The sequence below is a fragment of the Ammospiza caudacuta genome, chromosome 3 (genome assembly GCF_027887145.1).
Source record: "Ammospiza caudacuta isolate bAmmCau1 chromosome 3, bAmmCau1.pri, whole genome shotgun sequence".
In the NCBI taxonomy this organism is placed as follows: domain Eukaryota; kingdom Metazoa; phylum Chordata; class Aves; order Passeriformes; family Passerellidae; genus Ammospiza; species Ammospiza caudacuta.
Window position 1 is genome coordinate 52,062,833 of NC_080595.1, and position 23,419 is coordinate 52,086,251.

The 23,419-nt window shown below is 39.9% G+C and overlaps 1 protein-coding gene across 1 annotated transcript in view; it reads left to right on the forward strand.

The window, feature by feature from the left end:
* Window positions 1-4,843, forward strand: part of SHPRH (SNF2 histone linker PHD RING helicase) — a 48,431-nt gene extending 43,588 nt beyond the window's left edge. Inside the window, exons 27-30 of the mRNA XM_058800908.1 lie at window positions 242-328; window positions 773-951; window positions 2,830-2,910; window positions 4,135-4,843. Coding sequence (XP_058656891.1) covers window positions 242-328; window positions 773-951; window positions 2,830-2,910; window positions 4,135-4,231 — 444 coding nt within the window. The 3' untranslated portion in view covers window positions 4,232-4,843. The remainder of the gene's footprint in view (window positions 1-241; window positions 329-772; window positions 952-2,829; window positions 2,911-4,134) is intronic.
* Window positions 4,844-23,419: the final 18,576 nt, after the last annotated feature.

The following is a 23,419-nucleotide window of genomic DNA, read 5'->3' on the forward strand; positions in this document are numbered from 1 at the left end:
TGGCTACCAATTTTTTTCCTTCAAGTTATCTTCTAATAACCTGTCTTACTTAGTTTTATGAAAGATTTACTTTCTAGCACACAATTTTTTTAAAAGAATTGCAAATCCTAGCAGTTTGAAAAGTTTTTAAATCTACTTTTTGTTAGGGAAGCTAATTATTATTTTTTAGTTGTCATTGCTGTTTGTAATGTTGAGTTACTTTTATTGTGTTGTGTGGTTTTGTTTTGTTTTTTTTTCACAGTGGCAAGATGTGTTGGATATAATTTCAAAAGCTTTGTATGACAACAACATGGTTTTTTCTCAGATCAATGGAATTAGTAAATTTCAGGTACATAAAGGATATTTTTCTTAAATTATTTTCAGTGGGAAAATCATAGTTCATAAAAGTTAATCTGATCCTTTTTACTTCATTGCTTCATTTCAGAAACTAAAAGAGCAGCAAATTTGTACGGCGGAAATTTTGATCTCCAATTTATTAATTCTAAAAATTATAATCTCAAAAGTCCTAGTTTAAGGCATTTGGAGATAAACAGTACATTCACTTTTGAGAAAGATGGATTGGCATGGAAGTTAAGGATGTGGCACACTGATCAGTGGTGCAAGAAGTTCATGCCTTCCAGAGACTGTCATGTATCTGTTCTGGGATGACAGACCTGCAAAGATGGTCGATCTGGAGCCTGTATTAGCTGCTATAATTTGTTGAAAATACAATCTTGTCCCCCACGCACTGCATTGGAGCTTCTGTCACACTGCTGTGATGTTTGCCTTTTAGGAAAACCTGTCTGCATTTAAATATGATCCCAACATCAATATTTTGCTGCTGCCTCTTCACACTGGTTCCAATGGACTGAACATCATCGAAGCAACTCATGTTCTGCTCGTGGAGCCCATTCTGAATCCAGCACACGAGCTACAGGCTATTGGCAGAGTGCATCGTATTGGCCAAACAAAGTAAGATGTGCAGTTGTGTTCAAGGCTTTAGATGTGGTCCAGAATAGATCTGAAAAAACCTTGTTCAGCTGCTGCCCTATTTTATGTGTGCTATTGATGCCTTAGTTTTTAACTTTGGACTTCTGCTTGCAAAAATGTCCAGAAATATCTTAGCTTTGCAGGTCTGAGCAACTCATCATTTATGTCATATATGGCTACGTTCAGGCATGGCCTTTCTGAGATTCCTTGAGAGGCTCTTTCTAACTGGTCATTTCTCAGCTCCATAAATTGTTGGGGCTTTTTTATTTCCTTCTTCTGGAGCTTTTTTTAGTTGAGTTTTTTTCCAAAAAGAAAGTTATAGCACATTCTCGTTAGAACTGACAAGTTTATAAATCTTAAGGGCAGTTCTGCTCTCACACCTCTCTTTTTGAAGAAATTAATGAATTTGTATGTCTCTTGTTTGTTTCAGTGTTGTTGCTCTGACATAGGTGGTACTGAACACTTGAAAAAGGTTTTAGAAAGTTTGTTCTCAACTATGAGATGTATGTGTTTTTTCTAAGGTCTCGTGACTTTATAAAAAAAAAATTTAAAGCCCAGTACATGGAGAAGAAAAATAACTGCAGTCAATTCTGGAATAACAATACTGTAGAATAATAGTGGGGGTTGTGTTCTGGAAATGAAAGCAAAGAGAGAGGTGGACATGAAGGAGCATGTATATGAGAGAATGTTTATGAACAGGTGGATATTTGTGTGTTGGTAAAGATTTTGAATTAACTGTGAGGGCATAGAATTATAACTGTGAGGGAAAGATTGATTGCAGCACCCCACAGTGCAATTCTACATGATGCTGGGACGAAAGGTGCTGCAAAAACCTTGCAATAAAACCACCAAGGTACATTGTACTTTTTAAGAATTAAGATTTCAGCTAGGCTTATTTTTAAGAAGGGCTGTGTTCCAAGTGCACTGAACATTAGGGAATATTCTTGTTTAGTGTCACTGATGCAACTATTACCAGTTCAGTTCTTATTTACTTCTCTTTTTTGGGGGTAGACCTTTGCCTGTGAATCCAAAAGCATTCCTCCTTTATTCTTCTGTGAAGTGTTGCCTGCCAAAGTTTCAACCTAAGACCTGAAAATCATCTAAGCATTTTCAAGGGTTCTTACCTTGAAAAATGTTTATACTGGAGAGCATGGGGTGCTTTTTCATTTTTATCTTTGGATCTGACTGTTTTCTATTTCACTTTCTGGTGCCTGTCGCTTTTCTAAATTACTGCTTTCTTTTTGGAATTTTATTTTATAAATGAAATGAAAATTTATTTCATAAATGGAATTTTCATTTTGTGGTGCATTTATTGACATTTTGGGTTTTATATTTTACCAGTGTTTACCTGACTACAGTTACTGACTTCTTTAAAAAAAAATTGTTATATTTTGCTGTCTTCAAAAATAGTATTATTAAAACTCAGGGTATTAGGTTTAATTTTCCATCACATTGAGCTCTTGTCTCTTGGAATAATTTGTGACAATGAAGTATAAACATTGTATATAACCAGTGGGCAAAACTCTTTTTTCTTTTGGCTCTGCAGGAATGTTTCTGTTAAGGACACACAGAGCAGAACTTTGCCTTGTATCTACATTAGGATTTTAGTTAATACAGCTTACATTCATTTAGTGTGTGATCCGTAAAGTGAAAGTGTGTTTCCAGGGAAGCACTAAGCACTCTGAAATGTCAATGGAAGTTGCTAATCACTTCTAACATTCATTTATTAAAAACCAGAGGCATATTTTCAACACTTTTAATAGAATTAGTATGAGACAAAATATAGTTATAAACTTTGGCAGTAACAGTAAAACTTCTGCTCACTTATGGTGACATTTTCTTTTTTTCAAACACATTCAGATCTACGATTGTTCATAGGTTCCTGATAAAAGCAACAATAGAAGAGAGAATGCAGACTATGCTGAAAACTGTAGATAGAAGGTATGTGTTGATTTTTTTTTTTAAATGTCATTATTGCACTGAAAATGAAAAGGTGGTTCTCCACCATACTTTTATTATGGTTAGGAATGTACATCTTATATATAAATTTTAACTGTTCTTCAAACTATTTTGATTGCAAAACAGTTTTAAAACTTCAAAAGTTTTAACTTGGCTCCAGCAACTTGCAGCTTAAGGTATTTTAATTCTCTGGGAAATATGTTGGTTATGTTTTGTGTCTTTTATTTCATAAAAGCCCAAGTAATAAATTATGTATTATGGTATGATTTATCTTTTCAGTTTACCTATGTTCATTGGTATAAAAACATTGCAATTGATGGAGTAGCACTAAGCCTGCCACTAGAGCAACAATATGTTATAAACTCTAACACAGGACATGGGTTCTTTCTTATGTTATTTTATTTTTTTAATCCTACAAATCTCATCTGATGGTGCTGTGTCATACTTCTTGGTTTCACAGTCCATGCAAGCATTGCCCAGATGCTAAGTCAGTCATACATGAGGCAGATGTGCAGACACAGAAAGCAGTTCTCACTGTGGTTTATCTTTCCAAAATCTATAAGCAGTGATGGATTGGAGCGGGACCAAAAATGCTATTTACATTCCTTATGCAGACAGTGTAAGAGGCTTGTACCTTTTAACCAGATGGTATACACATGACAGATCTAGGAGGAGGCCTTTGTTTAAGGAAATTTTCCCTGTTACAGATAATGAAACTAAAAATTACATGCACATCTTTAGCTGTAGTTATGGAAGATTTCAGTTTTAGCTCTTCAAGAATGATTTATTCTCCTTATCCGTGAATTAGCATTACTTTTGCACATAAAATTTGGATAAACGTACAGTGGTTGAATGATCCCATGAGGGCTAATGTTTTGAAAGTGATGTTAAACCTCATGCTTGGAAGCTCAGGCAAATCCCTTAAATGTTAAGAGGTCAAGGTGGGTTATCCCATGTTCTGCTGCCTTTGCAGTGTTTGGTGTTGACCACACTGGGGACAGTAGATGGACTTTTTATCTTACTTAGAATGTGCAGGAGCAGTAGCTGATGAGTGTACATGCTTCCTGGACAGAAGGTGTGCTTTCCTGCTGAGCTTCAAAGCTGGGCAGGTATTGACACTGAACTGTGTGCTCTGTCTTCAGTGCACTCAGTTCATTTCTTACACTGATTATTTCTCTGATTCCCACATGCAATTTTTTCCCACAGCCACACGAGCTCTTCCATGAAACAGTCAGAAGCCTCAGTGTTGACAGTGGCAGATTTGGCTGACCTTTTCACAGAGGAAACTGAAGAACTTGAGTAAAAAGATTGGTTTGACCTAATGAAATTGGAAAGTACCTCACCCAGTAAGCACCAGGATAAAATCCACTTGATCTGTCATTCCTATAGACATCATCTAACATTTGTCCATAAGAGAGCAATCGGAAATTGAGAAGTCTTAATTTTTACTGATTTCTTCTTTGGTAATATTCATAGCAGCACACACTTCTGATGGCACTGGATAAAAGTTGCACTTTGCACATTATAAAATATGGATTTTTTTTTCCCAAAGAGAATTTGAGCTGGATGCTGAAACCGAGATCTTGAACCCTTGGTTGAGAGGACTTTTACCATGAGGCTTGAACGGCTATTAGCTCAGTCTGAGAACAAAACTATGTGGGTGGTTGGGTGGGAAAGGGAAGCAAAAAAATACAAATCTAATTTTTTTTATTGTACAAAGAGTTGTTAGAAAGAATGATTGTAAATTAATATTCTTCTAGAAAAGGCTTGTTAGATTTAATGCAGAGTTATTAAATGTCTTATTGTTAACACTTCAAATTACAAATGTTTACTAATAGTTTGGATATTTGTATTAGGCCTTTAGATATTCATAAAGACTTTTGACAGTTAAATATTTCATTGTTAATGCTTACTCATGGCAAAAAGATGATAATTAAATTATGCTTTTTGTATGTGTGTTGGTCTGGTGATCAGTTAAAGAGTCAAACTTGCTGTACATTTTTTCACTTGAAGCTGTGACTAAGTGCTCTGTTTGAAAAAACAAGAAAAGCATTTGCTACAGAATTTTCAAAACTTAATTGGTTACACTGCTGATCACTTCGTAATTATTTGGTGTGTCTATGCATTGTCTCACCCTGATCTTTTTTCTAGTTCTTCTCCTTAAAGATGCATCAATTTAAATATACAAAATACATTAAATTGTGGTAGGCAGGCTAGTTATTAGGTGCCTGGTCTGAGTTAGAAAAAGTGTGGAGAGAAATGGAACTTTTGTGAAGCTTCATCTTTAGATATGCAAGAACACTCTACCCTGCCTTTTTGACAGTTGATAGTTTGGAAAAGACATCTAGGCTAACTTTCAGAGTGCTGAAGGTAGGCAAGATAAATTTTAAGCCTTTTGGCATTGGGTATGGATGTGCTTTTATATAACATTAATTTCTGAAGGTATTACAAAAGCAACTTCAGTTGTGCGGTTGGTGTTAAACACAATTTTGTGTTTAACAAGTGGGCAAATGTGTATGCGTGAGCAACAGGCTACTTCCCTCAGTTTGCAGCAAGAGAAATGGAATAGATGGTGGGGTCTTCTTTAGATAAGATTGATCAAGCAGTTTACACAGAAACTGTGACATCTCCATCCTTGAACATACTGGGAACTCAAATAACGCTAAGCAACCTGATCCACCTTCGAAGCTGGTCCTGCTATGTGTGGTGTGTTGGACCAGATGGCCTCCATGGATCCCTTCCAGCCTAAATTATTTTACAGTGTGCTGGAGATCATGCTGTACAGTCACTCCAGGAACTCTGAGGACAGCAACATTCCAATTTCCTCATCAGCTTCAGATAATTTTGATATTATATGACACAATGTGACTGCACAAGAAGCTGCTATTCACTCTGATAAATGATGTATTTGTGCTACAAACTGTGGAAGCACATAGTGTTTACATTCATAGCTCCCATTTTAATTAACTAGACGTGGGAAGAATCGTTGTCAATTAATGTGAAGACAGAAAGGCAAACTGAAAAAGGTCAGTTATGAGAGGTTTCCCAGCCTCTTCATGTTCTTGGGTTGATGCCTTTTTCAGGCTTACCTAGAAAAAGAGGCCCAACAAAGTTAAAAGGATAAAAGTGGATATATTTAATGAAGGGCCTTCAGGTACACTGAGGGCAGACGAAGCCTCCCCAAGGCTAGGGATGATGGTCACAAATTTTACTGATACAAGTTTGGTCTACTTGCAATTCAGGGGATTAATGCTCCAATTACAGCTTCAGGTAATGAAGTCGTATTCCCCCAGTCCACACACTCCCAATTCACTTTTCTTTATACTTTTCAGGCCCAAGGCTGTAGGGTGTCCTTGAGTTTTAGGCCTAGAGGAACTGCTTTGTCTGACCAAAATGTGAAGACAGTAGTTAACACTTTATATGGAGTTTAGAGTTATGCACTAATGCAGTACATGCTTGGAAAAATAGAAAGGCTAAAATCTTAAGGCATCAGGCTTATTTATATAAATATGATGGTTTCATTGTTTATTTATAAATATGTGGCTTTTGCATTCCTAACCAAAAGCATAGCTTCTTATCAACCACTGAATGAGTCTTTAGTCCTGGTTTACCTTGTGTTATACTCATATAACAGCATAGGATGCCAGAAAATCTGGTTCTAGGTGCTCTCCTGACTGCCCTGGAGCAACAGCACCTAGAGCCCTGGATATATTACATTAAAATCTGGCATGAGTCATGTTAAAGCACCTCTTGAAATTGGAGGGTTGAACCATCAGACTATATAGTCAGTGTCAGTAGTAAAATGGACTCTTCAAGTTTTTTACATAATATCAAACACAGAGACTAAATTTAATGCTTTTTTCCATTTTTTTGCAATATTTAGTATCTGACAAAGGTTTTTCTTTCAGACGTTTTAAGAGACTTCTCATTAAATGAAATTTTTTTTCTTTTTTTTTCGTGGTGAGGGTGTAGCTTGTACATCTGCAGTGCTTTTCTCTTATCAAAGCACAATAAGCTTGTTTTCATAGTACTGTCATGGTTTTGCCTTCTATCAAAACACTTTTGAAAGACAGTATCTTAGCTGAGAACAAAGTCTGCCCTTTCCTAGGACTTCCAGTATACTCATAGAAATGGGATTTTCAACAGAAGACACAAACCTATAAATACCGACTGCAGTGTTTGCATAACATTTGTGTGGACCTACCAGAGGTATGTACCAGATTCTCGTGTGTTCTCCTGCTAAAACATGTAAATATGATCCAGGTTAACAGTATTACATACCTGGTGAAGTCATTCCCTTGAAAAATGAGGCTTCACCTGTTTCCAAAGACCTCAGTGCTGACTTTTAATCTCTTTCATTTCCATAACAAAGAATGTCAAGAGGTTTTTTAATTGTAGTTGGTGAGGATTTTGGGACAGGTTTTCTCACTGTATATAAAGTTCAGTGCCTTGTAAAACAGAGCTGTCATTTTGGTATCTGTAAAAGCTTGATGCAAATAGTGAACTTCCTTGAACCACACAATATGATCATCTTGGAAACTGAGGTGTTAAACTTGTGTTGTTAAATTGAGCTCTGTGAATGTCACTGTGGATCTTTAAGAGAATTTGTTATTTAAGATTCCCTCTTGCTCTCTAAATCAGCCTGTGCCAGGAATAAGTTTACATCTTAACCTGTGAATTAACTTTTTAACATTCTAATGAAAGTCTTGGATATATGACAATTTTCATTGTAGTATATTTCAGGTCAGGTACCATAGAAGAATATTTACCTCAGTCTTCTCTTGCATATTCAAGTTTCATATTTAGAACTGGACAGAGTTGATGATGCTTTTTGTGAGATGGGCCTTCCAAACCACACATCTGCCAGTGTGTGCAGGTGTATTAGAGTTATCTGTGAGTGGGATCCTACAGAGATAAAAAATAATTGTGTCTGGTTAAACTCATAATTAGACATAACTCCTCTTGTAAAATTCTGTCTGGACTCTAGCTGGGGATCAGCTAACAGCTTGCTACAATTGTCTCTTCTTTCCTCTTTCCATCCATTTTTACAGTCCTTATGACTACATTACCCCTTTCAGGAGTCACAGATTTATTTGTTCAGTTGAAACTGTGCTTCGGTTAATTTGGAGAGAAAAGGTCTGTATTGGTCAATCTTGCATTGACTGGTATAAGAAAAAATTAACCTTGAAATTTATTGCTCTCTCAAGGTAAGCAATCAGATGAGTTTCTAAGGAAAACCTAGAAATCTAGGGCTTTGTCTAGCTGTAAATAAAGCCCATTTCTGAAGCATAATCTAAAGACTTACTGCTTAAAATCTTTATGCTGTGCTTTTCTGTAGACTGAAAGGCGAGCTACAAAGCCACTGCGCCTGTGCTTTTTTTCTTCCTTTTTTGGTTGCCTGAAACAAGTGAGATCTTTACAAGATTATATGCTATAAATGTAGATTAAATGGATTTCATAATGGAGAAAAAAATAAGGCGCAAGACATCTGTCTCTCCCTCTGCCTGTGTTTTTTACTGTGTTGGTCATCTCATCCCACCCTCCACCCACCCCCAGCTTGCTCAGTTTGTTACAAAGAATGTTTGTGTTTGGTCAGTGGAAGTAGAGTAAAAGAGTTATAATCCATAAAATGGCTACAGTCAAACTAGTTTACTGTATCACAGGAAAAGTATCTGAGGTAGAGAGAATTGTAGCCTGCAGGCACGGAGTTTGTGGTGACTGGGAGTGGGGCTGCACGGAGCCTCATCCCCAATGGGCCCCAGCTGTGAGCAGCAGGTGAGCAGCACTGAAGGCAATGAGAGCTGGAGTGCCCAGGGGCACTGACCAACCACCAAAGGGAACAGAGGCACACAGGTGCAGTGCATCAACATGAGGGTATCAAAGGTTGGGCTAAACAACAAGATGAGTCAATGCTTGCAGCCTTCTGAAGTGATGTGGGGTTCCTCTGTATGAGCAGGTGCTTGAAGGCTTCTGACGTGATAAGGTCTTACTCTGTATGGGGAAGCCTTCTAGAACTGTATGATGGTATTCTGTGTATTGTAGCCACCTCAACTCCAATATGTGCTGTGGCTTATGTTGCAGCAGTGGCCTGGTATAAGTTCTTTTTTGTACTTATAATATTTTCATTTACCCATCTTTTTCACCACTGTAGAATCAGATACTGAATTTCAGTCTTTTAACTTCTGTATATCTGATTTTATATTGTGCAACTGGCACACAAAAAGCCCCCCAGTAATCTACTTGCTGAGTAAGAAATGAGGCTTACAAGTTTTTACTTGCCAAGTCTATGGTTTTGGAGTTCATAAAGTACACCTGAGCCACTGTCACAAATTACAGTGTATCCACTGACTTCCCTTCTTTAGAGAAGGAGGAAGGAATAGGCAATGACTGATTCACTGTAGTATTGGATTCAAACCCCAAGTAGGCACTCTGTATTCTACAGTCATACAATGTGTAAAGAGGACAGGTAGTTGAAATTGGAGCTTTCAAATATTGTTAAGGAATTAAGTCACCTGGTGTAGATGACATAGGGTTTCTAAGTACTAGAGTAATTCTTGGACAATTGGATTGTGAGATACTTGTAAACCTCTGCTTTGGCTTTTTTCTGTGTACAAGATATCAGCCTTCCAGGGCTCCCTTCCAAGTTCCTTGCTTTGTGTATTTATAGAGCTTACACAAGCAAGTGCCCAGCCCCATTCATTGAACTGGACACCAACCAAATTTTATCAGTTGAGGAACAGGTGTCATTGTTTCCATGATATAACGTCTCTTGGTTTGATAGTAACCTTCACATCGGGTAGAAACTACCTTTCCAAATTCTACCAAGTGTAAGGTCTGACTGCTTGTAGGGTGTCTCAAAATGTAAATTGTTGGTGTAGGCTGGCTTAGATAGTTGTGGGGAGTTTTATGCTGCTTTTCCTTCTATCCTGTGGGAGCAAGTGAGCTAATGGGATTCATATTCTGTTGCTATGAATTGTCACTTCTTTATGCTAACAGATGATCTTCATTTGTCAGACTTTCTCTTGACTATGTCATTTGTTTAAGGAAGAAAATCTAGACTGCCTTTCTTGTTACCTTGATGGAATTTTGGCTCGTCACTCTTGGAGTCTCCTGAGATGGAGGCTCACAAGTGTGAGAACAGTGACTTTCCGTTTATGAATGCTGAAATTGTAAGGGACTACCTGTACTGGCTGAGTATTCACAAGTGTGGAGCCTGATGGGATTCATCCCAGCATTCTGAAGCAGCTGGTGTATGATATGGAAGAACTCTTTTTAATCATCTACCAAGGGTCTGGGGAGGTCCCTGCTGACTGGAAGCCAGCTAATGTTCTTCCAGTTTACAAGAAGGACATGAGGGAAGACCCTCATGGAAACTACAGACTTCTAGACTAACCTCAATTATATTCATTATACCTGTATTATTGAAATGTGTTGTTTCTCTTCTAGCCTTCTACAAAATCTTAATGCAGTAAGGTAGGAGTTGTGGACATGATTATACCAGGTAACTGCTGCCCCCGTTGTTAGATCTTGTAAGCAGATCTGGTTAAAAGACATTCTACCCTACAATTCCTGCCACAGAGGTAGAAAGCTCAGAGCACTTCACCACCAACCAGAAAAGAGATGGAGGGGATATCTCTGAGACCAGGTGATCCATTCATATTTGCTGCTGTTGCACGTGCTGCAGGGGAGGTGGAATCTGTACTAGATGGAGCTGGAGGAGGTTGAGGGGGACAAATGAGGAATAGTTGTAAAATGTTCCTCTGAGTGCCCTTCTGCTGATTTTTCTGTGGGAGGAATGAGTCACTGATACGAGCAATGAATAAACAAAGGGTGAAAGATTGCAAGTATAGCCTATTCATTGGAGCTAAATATTCATCTAAATGCAGTGGCACATTTCTGTGTTTCAGATTTGAGATATTAGTCACTTTCTTACTGAAAGTTGTTGGGCTCTGAGCACACAGGTCTTTGCAGTGCTTGAACAAATGTTAGTATTAAAAAGTTTTAGCCCCTGGGATACATGTTTTAATGTGCACCTAAGTCATAGGATTCCCCAGTCAAAAGTTTGCTATGGATTTGTGAAGGATAGTGGTTCAAACTTGTAATATATACTTTTATAGATTACCCTTCCTGAACCAAACAGGCAAGTTTTGTTTAATAGAGGCAAGATAATTAATCACTTCTCTGTAAATTACCAAGTGTCTCTGAAGGGGCAAGACAATGAACTTTGTAATTGCCACTTGGGAAATTCTGCCCCTTGAGAATGTTTGCTGTGGGGATGAGAGGCAGTAAGCCCAGCCCAGTCCTCTTGTGCAGGGAAACGAGGGCTGAGAAATCTTGCCAAAGGTTTGAGCCAGCTGTGTCAAATGAAGGACATGCCATGGATATTTCTGGGGAATCTCCTTTTGTGTACTGTAATCTTCAAACATCTTGTAAGCATAGATTTCCTCTAAAGTTTCTAGAATTCTTAACATACGCTACGTTCATCAACAAGCTACTGCTGTTCGGTAGGGCTTTTCTTTTTTCCCTGTGGAGTGTGTATTTCTTTTCTATTACTTGTTCTTAACAAAGGTGAGTGACCCTGAATCATTTGCAGCTCTTACTAAAAGCCTCTAGAATAGAATTAGAGGACATGAAGCATCCAAGCAAATGAGGTGAGGGAGGTTGTACCTCTGCTTACCTACAGCTGCTGCTGCTGTAACACAGAGGACAAATGTGAGAGTGGGGGAATGGTAGAGAGGGGTGTCCAGCCCTGTCCTGGGGGATTTGATTCTAAAATAGAGAGGAAAGGTTTTCTGAAGAGTATTTAAGTTTCCACTCACTCCACTCTTCAGGCACAGGACACCTTTTGGCCATTTTTTGGGGCCCTTGATTCTATGGAGAAGTTTTAAAGTCCAAAGTCTCAACCCTGGACTTAAATCTATAATTACACACATTTTGATAGAAAATGTTTTTTTCATATAACTACATATTAACAGATATTTTGTCAGGAATTTGCAGGTGATTTCATGTCCTGTAATTTAATTGTTCAAGTAACTGAAACTTATCAGCTTTTGCAGCAGCAAATTAGTGACTTTCAGAAATCAGCCCACAGGAGAGTGTTCAGTTATGTTCCAAAAGTGAAATTCCTGGATGATAAGCCAAGCAAAGAGTATTTTGATTACCTCTGTGTTTGCTTGCTTTATACAGCTATTGTAATTTCAATGAAATTATTTATTTAGAAAGTAGCAAAGCTAAATTTTTATTTGAAAATTATCAGATATGGATAAATGTACAAGTTTGTGTTCTCTTGGTCTCTGAGTTAACATTCCTGTCAATAGCCTTCCTTTTGCACTCAGAGTTTGCTCTCAAAATTACATCATAGTGTCTCTTGAGCTTTGCAGCTATTTCAAAGCCTTTGTGAACATAAATTTTTGTTTTAAATTAACCTGCTACTGAAATAATAATCACCTGCTACTGACTGATGTAATATTCATTACCTTTTCTTTCCATCTTCCTGGTTTGTGAAAGAATAGCTGGTGCCCCTTCTGAGAGACAGGGCTTAATCATTTGTGTTCCTATTCTTCAGTACGTGACTGAGTTGTCTGATAGATGTTACCTGTTAAATAGTATCAGTTGATAGGAATGCTCTGCAAATATGTAAATAATGGTTATTCAAAACTGCAATTACAATATGTGTAGAAGCACAGGGGTCCATAATTATTCTTTCCACTGTGGTTGGTTGAAGCCAGCTCCAAAACTGCTGACTTCTGGAAACAGCTCACTGTTCCCTACAGCAGTTCTTCATTACAGTCTCCTGCTCCATGGAGACCAAGCCTGTGACATCTCCTTGATAAAGTTATCTGTTGGATCAGTTGTATCATATTTTCCTTCCTAGAACTGTAAATCAGTCCTGGTCAATCCCAATATATACAAACTATTTTTAAAAGAGTGGTATAATTAGGAGACCTCTTGGGCCCTTGGGTATATTGCAGTTCATGTGTTACTGTTTATAATTTCTTTTAATATTTTTAGAATTTAATAAAATATAAAAAATGTGCACTTACTTTTACCTAGATAGAACCTAAAGAATGAAGAAAATAGCTGATACATCTCATAAAACCAAACTTCTTGACAAAGCATGAGAAATTATATTGAAAAAAGGTATCTTAACTGAGTTCTAAGACAGCGCTGCAGCAGGGCCTTATTTTTCCTGGCACTGCACAAGTGGGATATAACCCAAGGTACAAATGATGATAGGATATTTTCTGTGGAGTTAAATGGTCTGTGGAGCAGTTATACAGGGAGGGACAACCTGCCACCACACTGCACAGAAGCTGCAGAGGACGTGAGGGTGGTGAAGGGACGTGCTCAAAGCCAGATGGCCGCGGAGTGGAGATGGAGCTGCAGCCTGTCCCAATGCATGGGGGGAGCAGGCTTGCCCACCTGGGCCAGGGGCAGCCAGCACAGGCACAAGGCTGCTCCTGGGCTGCCTGCACACCCAGGGCTGCTGGCACGCTGCTCCTGGAGCCATGCAGCACAAGCTGTCACACACGGTGCCTGCTGGCATACAAGGGGATCCTGTTCCTGCTCTTTCTGTGGTGTTTATTGTCTATTGCTGCAGCTCCACAGAGGCTCTTGTGAATTGCTGGGCTCCTTGCAGCACTCCCTGCTGCTGAGTGTTGTGTGCAGGCAGAGCAGGATTGTCTTCCATGTCCCCCACACTCAGCTGACAGCTTTGGACAGCTGTCCTGCACTGAGCAGCCAGGCAGTCTTCTTCAAGAGGTGTCAGTTCTAGCAATAATGTGGAAAAAAGTGTGACCTTGGGGAAAACACCAACACAGCTATTAACAGAACATGTTATGACCTGATATACTGAAGTACTTAGGTGTAAATAGGCAGGTGATAAATTTTTCCTATCAAAAAGGCAGTGCATCCATCAAAACCACTGCAGCCATTGATCAAGGCTTTTATACATCTGTTACACTTTGGAACAAACTGCAAAGTGTGAAGAGTGTAAGAGGAAGGCACCAAGGCTCTTTGGGGTGCAGTTGTTAAAAGATGATTGCACAGAAAGTCCACAGTGGAGTCTGGTTGATTCAGTAGCTGGTGTGGGTGAGATGCAGGCTTCCATGACAGTGTGTTATGGGGGGAGCACCTCATGGCATCACCTGTACCAGCCCTCGCACTAATGAAGCACTCTTACACCTTGCTGGAGAGAGAGATATCCCTTCTGCTCCAAATAGTGTCATGTGATGTACAGGGTCAGAAAGGAAAGGTGGGATTTCAGTGGAATCACCCTGAAAACATCCATTTCATGTTGAAGTTTGGCTGGGAAGGAGCAGGAAAGCCCCTCTGGCTTTGGGCAGGTGGGGATCTATTACCCCTGGCATGTGACTGAAGGCTGAGTCTGAATCTGGCTTCTGAATCCCTCCAGGCTGATGTTGCACAGGATGGTCCCTGTGTCAATTCCACAAGCCCCTGCAGAGATCCCCTGTCTTAAGGAACTCTGAGTGGATGACTGGGACCTGTAATCCTCATCCAGGAAGGATGGGAATGGGGATGTGCGAAGTAGAACTGCAATAAGCAAAGTGGGAGTGCATGGGTAATGCCTGGGGGGAGAAATTTTTTCTTTCTAGCACACACAATAAGAAATTATTGCTACATCTAGTTTTCCTTTGCTTAACTATCCATGGTATTCTGAATAAGGAAGACAAGTGTGTTAATAGAACAAAAATTTTTAGGCGTGCATGTGGCAAAGGGAAAGGGGAAATCTGGACCTCCAACAGTTAAAAGCCAAACAGAAGTGACAGCTGGAGTGGAAGATCAAAAGGCAAGGTGTGCCACTGACCATTTCCAATGAGATGTTCAAACAAGTTGGTTCCTTTGGATATGTTTCAGTATCTAGGGACATGTCTTGCTGTCAGTCAGTCCACTGTAAATCTGGAGCTTTATGGAGTTTTGTCGTGCTCGTGCCAGTGCAACTGAGAGTAAACTTGGCTCTGGTTACATCCATCTAGAACAAGCTGCAGCTTGCCTTATCCAGAGACGAATTCCTGTTGCCTTCATAGAAGTTTTTCATGACTTGGGACGTGTGGATTTGGTACAGAAATACTTAACATTGTGATGTTGCTGTAAACACTAGAATGTTTACAGAAAGAAGAGACAGATCAGACCTCTGCTAACTATTTCACAGGAGCATAGGGTTTCTTCCAAGAAAAATATTTGAGCTCTCTAGGGCAGCATCTGCTCCCCAGTTTCTGTTCTGCAGGAAAACCTACATTCAAGAAGATTAAAATTAGCCTCCATGGATTCCTGGAGTCAGCTTGAGAATTTCTTGTGTCTTGCAATTTCTAATTGCACTAATTCTTCTAAGTGTCAGTGAAATTGTAATGGGTGCTGAGCAATTGTCTCCCATCCCTTGGGAGTTCCAGCCTCAGTCTACCCTGAGCCAGGGTATGCATCATTTGATAATTACAGGCTCAGCCTCTGCTCCAAGAGAACAGTAAGTGAACTACTATGAAAATTGAGGATGAAGATGATGAATATTTAGTATGGAAAAGCTGTATTTTGGATGCACTTCCCTTGTGCATCCGACTTTCTGAGTTAGATACAACATATGGTTGCATTTTTGTTTCTCAGTTGAACCCCTTCTTAAATACAAATCATCCATTCAAAGCAGAAATTGATTTAGCCTTTTTTCCTACATCCTGCAGCTCACAAGCCACTCCAGCAAGTAAAGTTAAAACAGATAGCCACTGAGGCAATTTGGATCACAATTTGTGCATAAAAACCATCATAAGCTGCTTCAATTACAGTAAGAGCTGGTCCTAAACCAGCAGGAACTTTGTCTGCAGTGTGGGAAGAGCATTTGCAGAGCTCTGTGCCAGGGGTTAGCTGGCAGTGAGAGGGAGCTGCTGCTGCCACTGAGGTGGAAGTAATTGGCTGCAGCTTCCCATGCATTGGTCAAGTTGATGTTAAGCTGGTGACTCAGTGGTAAACAGAGAGCTGGAGCTCTCCCTGTGCAAACTCTGCAAACACAAGAAATAATCTTCTCTTCATTGTGCAAAATACCAGAGGTTGTACAAATAATTGGAAAGGTTGGATAGAAGGTGTCACGTTTTTTTCACTGTGAAAATGCTGCCTGGCATGATCACCTTCTTGGGATCTTAGCCCCAGCCTTGAACCAGAGATGTTGCTAGGTTTCTGTCCCTCATTTACCAGAGGGGGAAGTTCAGTACTTCTTGTTGGTGCTTTTTCAGCAACTCTACCAGCACAGCTTCACTTGGTCAGGAGCTGAGCCCCAGAGGATGTCACACTCGAATTAACGGCTCTTGTGGCTGGAGATCTTCTCTTCCACATCACCAACTGGATTTGCTGTTATAGCAAAATGAAGCTGAATATTGCCTCTCCACTATTACTGCAATACCCAGTATTTCCTTGTTACTTTTCCCAGAGAGTTCATATATACACTAAGGAAAGGGAAACACACATGTGGACCTTCCTCTATCAGATCATTTTTCAGCTTGAGCTCTGCTCTCTCCACGGCCAATGGGAGGAGATTGCTGCAGTCGTCTGTGGGAGTGTCTGTGGGTCACTGCTCTGGTGCTTCAGGTGTTTTTCAGATCAGCTCCTCTGGCACTCAGCTGCGGTTGCTCTGCTGCCAGTGCAGCTGTAAATCAGAGTGAGCTGTGCATGGAAAAAGGGAATGTTCAGGCCTGATGCACACTGGTGTGGAGTCCTGTCAGGCCATCATTTGGTGTCAGAGTAGGCACCTCCAAAGCCTTCTGGTTCCAGCACCCTTACTGGGCAGTTCATCAAAATTCCCTTTTCACACTGAGGGACAGGAAAGCCTCTTTGGTACACAGTCTGGGGTAAACATTCCACTCTTCCCTACCCCATCCAAAGGTGTCAGTACCTCCCAGTCTCTGAGTGTCTATAATTGTACCCAGGTCAGCCTTTGGAAGCTGCTGTGTAAGCAGCACCAAGAGGGTCATTGCAAACAAGAACCTGAAAAGCAAGCTACACATGCTGTAATGCAAACTCCACATTAGGATTTGTTCCTTGCACTGATTGCTGAGGTCTGAGCATCTGACAGGAAAAACAAAGGATGTTCTTTTCCATTCCTGCCCTTTTTTTCTGGAGACACAGTGTGCTAGGCACAGAGGTGAGGGAAGAGGTGCTTCAGCTCTTGCACACAACACATAAATATTCTGGATCTCCACCAGCCAATCCCCAGAATCTATGTTTAGCAGCATTAATGAAATTTAAAATAAACACCTTGGATTGCATTTACGAAATTGGGGTGGGGTTTTTTTTTGGTTTTTTGGGTTTTTTTCCTTAATCCCTTAACCATCCTCCAGGTTGCTGTACTGGTTTCCAAATTGGAATTCCAGAGCCACTTGACAACTGAGCCATGCCTTGATCCAGTGCTGGTCTCAACTCTATGCTATGGCTGTAAGGCCCCTTGGTAAAACTCCAAAAGGGGAACCTGTGGTATTACTAATACTGGAGCATAGGGTAGGCTTGGTTTCTTGTTTAGTTTTTACTCAGAAGACTTTTGTTGCTCTTTTTAAGAAGACACTGGCATAGGAAATGTTTGTATTTCTATGAATTCATGTGCTGTCCTCTATTAAGAAAATTGTGGGTGGGTGGCTTGTGTAAGAAAAAAGAAGGGGTCAGGCCCAAATAGTTGCTTAGATTATTTCCCAAAGGAAGTTTTTAAAGATTGCAATGTATTTCACAACTGAAGAATTGGCCTAAGAAAAAGAAAAAAAAAGTAACAGAATGGTTTTAATGATGGAGGTTGTTTGCTATCATGCATGAAAGATTTATTGAGTCTCTATTGCTACCAGTGGAAAAGGTGTTGGGCTGGTTCCTAATTTCAGTGATCATTAACCACCCTGTGTGACAAGGTGTGGGGCAGTAATTACTGTTTTTCTGAAATATTGTTCCAGCAATCTCTGAGTCAGGGAACTGCTAAATTCGATTAGAGCATGATAAGATTTCATGAAGGGGCTCTGAGTCATCCCCTCACACAATCAGGGATGAGTTTCCAGACTAAGTTCTGTCTCCTGAGATGTCCATCCCCACTGCATCAGTTTCCTAAAGGAAAGGGCTGCCAAGCAGGCAGGCAGGCCAGCAGACCCAGGGAAATGTCCCTCAGAGCTGCTGACGGCTCTCTCGAGGGGAGCCTGTTGCACTGAGAGCCAGGCACACACAAATTTACCTCCGGCCTCTGCAGAACAGTGCAGAGCTCTTCATTAAAGCCCATGCTTGGGGTAAAAGACTGATCTGAACACAAGTCAAAGAGAAGAAATATTTTCCTAAAACTTAGACCTGTTCATGAGCTGGACTAGCTCTGTACTGCAGACAGCATCACACTAATTATGGGCTCAGCAGGCAATGCCAGCAAGTGGAGTGCAAAGTTGTCACTCTGCTCAGGTTGCTCTGCTAACCTGGGATTTCTACAAAATACACCTTAAATACAATATTCAGCTCCTGTAAAAGTTTTCCCTGAGTCATGTTCCTTGGACACTGCCAGTCTAAATGCCTCACATATCCCAGGGTCCAAGGTGCACTGTTGGGATTTATGGGAAAGCTGCAGTGAGTGGCAAGAGGTAGGTCACAGGGAAGAAAACAGCCTACAAGATGGAGTGGAAACATGAAGGGTTTGAGCAAGAATCTCACAATTCTTTGTCCTATTGACTTAAAATAAGAACTATTCATTCTAAAATGTCAAAATATTTAAATTTTTTTTACATTTTTGAATCAGCGTTTTCAAAAATCTGTTTCATGGAGAATATATTTTCTATTCAGGATGTATATAATGCTCAAAGTAATAGGAAATTAATAGACACAGACATTAATTAAATAGACATTCTAACTTTTCTGCCTTTGCTGTACTTATTTCATCGTACTTTTTGTGACTGAGCCTCAGAACAGCTGTATTTCCACATAAATTTCAATCCTGCAATCTTTTGTAGATCTTTAGGTAAGAAGGTTATGGTAAATCTGAATTAGGATGAATAGGATGAAGAATCAAACTGGCCTCAGCTGTATGAACCCAAGTGCTTAACTTTAATGTTTATATAGAAATCATTGAAACCCTTGTCTGTGCCAAGGACCTTACTGAGGTGGAGATTCCAAGTACCTTTCTTTTGAAATGAATCCTCAGATTCTTGGAAGTATTCATCCACATGAAATAAATAGAGTATTTTTATGCCTTCATTTGATGGGCTTTTTCCCTTGTAATCTGTGTAATTTCATTTTATCTCAGTGACAATTACATATTCCTGTAGTGAGACTCACTGAATAAGGTAAAACTTACCAAATTTGGACAGCCAGATAATGTTAGACTGTGAATGCTGTGGAGAGACAGCTCCTGCAGTACATTGAGCTCTCTAGACTTTAATCTGAATTTAGATGACTCACTAGACATCCTTGTGTCAGAGGAAAGAGCAGAAATGACAAACCATTTTCTCTTTATTTCTTTATAATTCTTTCAGTACTAAAGAAAATAGAATTTTTCTTTTTGGAAATTAGAAATAGTGGTGGTAGCTCAAGGAGACAACTCCAGGCCATCACTGTAGTGAAAGATCAGAATGCTAGGGGAAAAAAAACCCCAAAAACATCTATCCCATTCCTTTTGTAAATGCATCTGCAAACCTCTTCTGATCATTGCAAGGACTTCACATGACACAAGACCTGTTTCCCATCAGGCATAAATCAGCAGAGCCTCAGGGAAGTCAGATGAGGAAGATCTTTCCTAAAGGCTCTTTCCTGAGATGATGAGAGGTTATTCCTGTCACTCAGTCATGGGCTTCTGAAGCATTGACAAGGAATCATCAGGCCTCTGTCACTGTCCCCTCCAGCAGCAGCTGGGAATCTTGCCTCATTCACTGTGAATTTTGATGGATAGCATGTTAAAAAAATATCAGGAGTCTTTAAGTACAAGAGAGTTTGCAATGAAGCCTTGGTCTTATTGTATTAATATTCTATTAATATTTCTACAAGAGTAAAGGTTTGCTTTGCAATTCCCAGTCTGGAATATTTTATCTGTCTCTTTTTTCTTACTTTCACATGAACAAATTACAATCTTTACATCCCTTATCACAAGTGACATAAAATTACATTTGGCTCAGTTTATCATGTGAAAATCCTTTTTTGATCCTGTCTATTTGAGTCAAATTAAAATGTGTTGATGGTTAAAAATCTTCTATTTTCTCACTTTACCATGTATTTTGCTGAGCTGTGAGAGACTTGCATTCCTGTTTGTTTCCTGCCTACAGTCAGTGGTGCACAGTGACTTGCATTTCAGGTGAACAGATAATGTGGAAAACAGCATGAACACAAGAGAATCCAGCTGTTCTTTGCTTGCATCTGCTGGAAATGGATAGGAAGCACCTACATGGTGTTTACTGTTGTGCTTTGACTTCTTACAGAATGCTGAGCAATTTATTATTCTCTCAGACCATTAATCAAACCTAGTCGAAAAATTACTTTTTGTGTGGTAAGAAGGCAGGGTTAGGGGCAGAAACATATAATTTGAAGGTGAATTTGGCAATATGCTCCAGTTAAACCAAAGAGGACAGAATTATAAGAATACTGAAATATTTGATATTTTAATTAATTGTTTCATGTCGGAAAAATAAATAAATTATTTCAGTGCCTTCAGAAAGAAATATATTTATATGGCTTTAAAATAATTTCTCATTTTGCAATTAACCTCTGGGAAAAGCTGAACATTTGAATTGGTTCAAAATGTTCCTGTTTGTTGGTCTGCTTGTTTTATCAGAGATAAACATCCATTTGATTTCCATCCAGACAATTTTTTTGTTGTTGCTTTCTTTCTCGAGTTTGGCAGCTGATTCATAAAATGTGCTGAGATTGAAGCCCTGGGAAATGTCACCTGTTATGTAGGTGTGTGGTTTAACCCCAGCTGCCACACAGCAGGGGGACAGAATCAGGAATCAGGGCAGTGACAAAACTCCTGGCTTGGGACACACCCAGCTGAAGGGGAAAACAAAAGCTGCGTGCATGAGCAAAGCAAAACAAGGAATTCATTCCCTGCTTCCCCTGGGCAGGCAGGTGTTCAGCCATCCCAGCAAAGCAGGGCTCCATCACATGGGTAGATTACTTCAGAAAACAAAAACCATCACTTCAGATGTCCCCTCCCTGCTCCTTCTTCCTCCAGCTCTGCATGCTGAGCATGACCCCATATGGTTTGGAATATCCCTGGGGTCAGCTGGGGTCGGCTGTCCCAGCTGTGTCCCCTCCTGGCTCCATGTGCACTCCCAGCCCCTGGCTGGTGAAGGGGGGTGAGAGGCAGAAAAGGCTTTGGCTCTGTGCAAACCCTGCTCAGCAGTAATGAAAACATCTCTGAGATACCAACACCATTTACAGCAAAAATCCAAACCCTGCACCAGCTTCTGTGAAGAAAATTAATTCTATCCAAGCCAAAACCATCAGAGTAAGAAAATGTTTTGCAGCAAAAATCAAGCAGTAAAAGTGGAACAAGACTTATACTGGAGCTCCCTTAATCAAGCTCAGAGGATTTTATAATAGCTGCTTTCCAATTCAGATGATCCAGGCAGAAGATCAGACACAGGAGATTGGCCCCTTCCAATTTAACAGCAAAACTCTGCAAGAAAAAGCCCAGTGCTTCTGCCTGTATTATTTCAGGGTTGTCTATGGAGCCAAAATGGGAGCTCTACTCAGCTGCCAAATAAATTCTGGGTAAATGAGGATATAAATCTCCTGCAACGCAGCATCTTCCATCAGTGTAGCTCCTGGATATCCACTGGGCATCCTGTGGGAGTGCAGTTCAGAGTTCCCCATGCCATGGCTGAAAGCTTGACTCTAAGAAAATACCCAAGCCCCTATTTCAGTATTTTGAACCTATGGTCTTTCTGCTGTATAGCACAGCTATAATTAATAGCTCCTTGTTTATTTTATTCTTTAGAAATTAAATGTTTCTCTTTCAGGGTCTAGAGTATGTGTAGATAATGTAGCTACAAAATCACCTGATGTTAATACATAACAAGCTGCTAAAAGTTCTTATTTCATTCCAGATCCAGATTACACCTAAATGACAAATGTCAAGGTTTTGAAAAGGGAAATGTTTATGTTCAGCATTACAAACAATTTGGCCAAATGAGGAAGAAGAGTGGCAATATGTGCCACGGTCTGCTCTCAGAAAGAAACCTATTTTTCCCTAAATGTTGTGTTTATTTCTTCTTGTGCTGCAGATGGGATGGCATAAACTGTAGAATAGCACATGTTTGAGGATTCGGCACACAGTTCTGTGCCTTCTCTGTCTTTTCTTCACACTATTGACCTCTCCTGGTTTCTTTTTATTCATTTGAACATCTGTGAAGCCTCCTGATGTTTCCAGAAAATTTTACGACTGCGAAGAACTTGTGTAAATTTAATGCACCATTTGAATAACTAATATCAGTAGTAAGATATGAGTAACATGAGGCAATGAGAGCAAGTATGCCTATTCTGCAAAACTGTAAATTTTCTTTGAAAGATGGACAGACACTAAGCAAGAAGCTGATGTTGCTCAAAATCCATGGGAATAGATCTTTAGATAGACAAGAACAAAAACCTGCTATGCGTGCAGTTTCAGAACATACATTAAAGAAAGAATCTTACAACTATAAAGAAAGGTCAAATTCAGAAGATTTACTATTTACTATTTAAGGTTTACTATTTACTGTTGCAGAAGATTTTTTTATATCTATTATAATTTGAGAGGAAAAAATCCAACAAGGCACAGCAGCTTTCTACATTTACGTTCCTTGGATTAATAGCCATAATTATAATTTGCAGTGTGAATTATTAAAATGTGCAAAAAATCATGACAAATAGATGTGCAGTTTGGGGAACTGAGAAGAACAGCAGTTTCCCAGAAGCCAGGGTACTCTGCATGTGGAAGGAGGGGACATGTGAGTGAGACTGCCTGAATTCCAGGTTTTGAACACCTATTGCAGAAAATGTGTACTTTTGCCTTCACTGCCTTACACAGTGTGAGTTTAATCACGTCTGGCACCAGCTGTTAGTTTGAAATTAGACTAATGAATGTTCATTTTCTCCTCTTAAGCTGCTCTGCTTTGAGAGCTAACAAAGGCTGTCTCCTTATGAATTTGCATGTCACCTCCCACCTCCACCCTGCTGCCATGGCACCAGCCTCTGTCAACCCCTCCACCACAAAGTTTTGCTTCCTTTCAGGTTTTCTACAGCATCTACTTCTGCCAAGCATTCAAAGAATCTGTTCCAGAGCCCTGGGCTGGAAGGGACCCAGGGACCATGTGGTCCCATCTTCTGCTGAAAGCTGGTGTTCATCCAGGACCTCATCAGCCCAAGCCTGGAGTGTTCCTTCCCCTAGACATTTTCACATTAATGCCTCTAGCTCTCCTTCACCTCCCTTTTAGGCCCTCACCAGCACCTCCAAGTGCTCACCACCCACCCCACAGTGGTCTGTGCCTGGGTGGAAGGCAGCCTGGGGCTA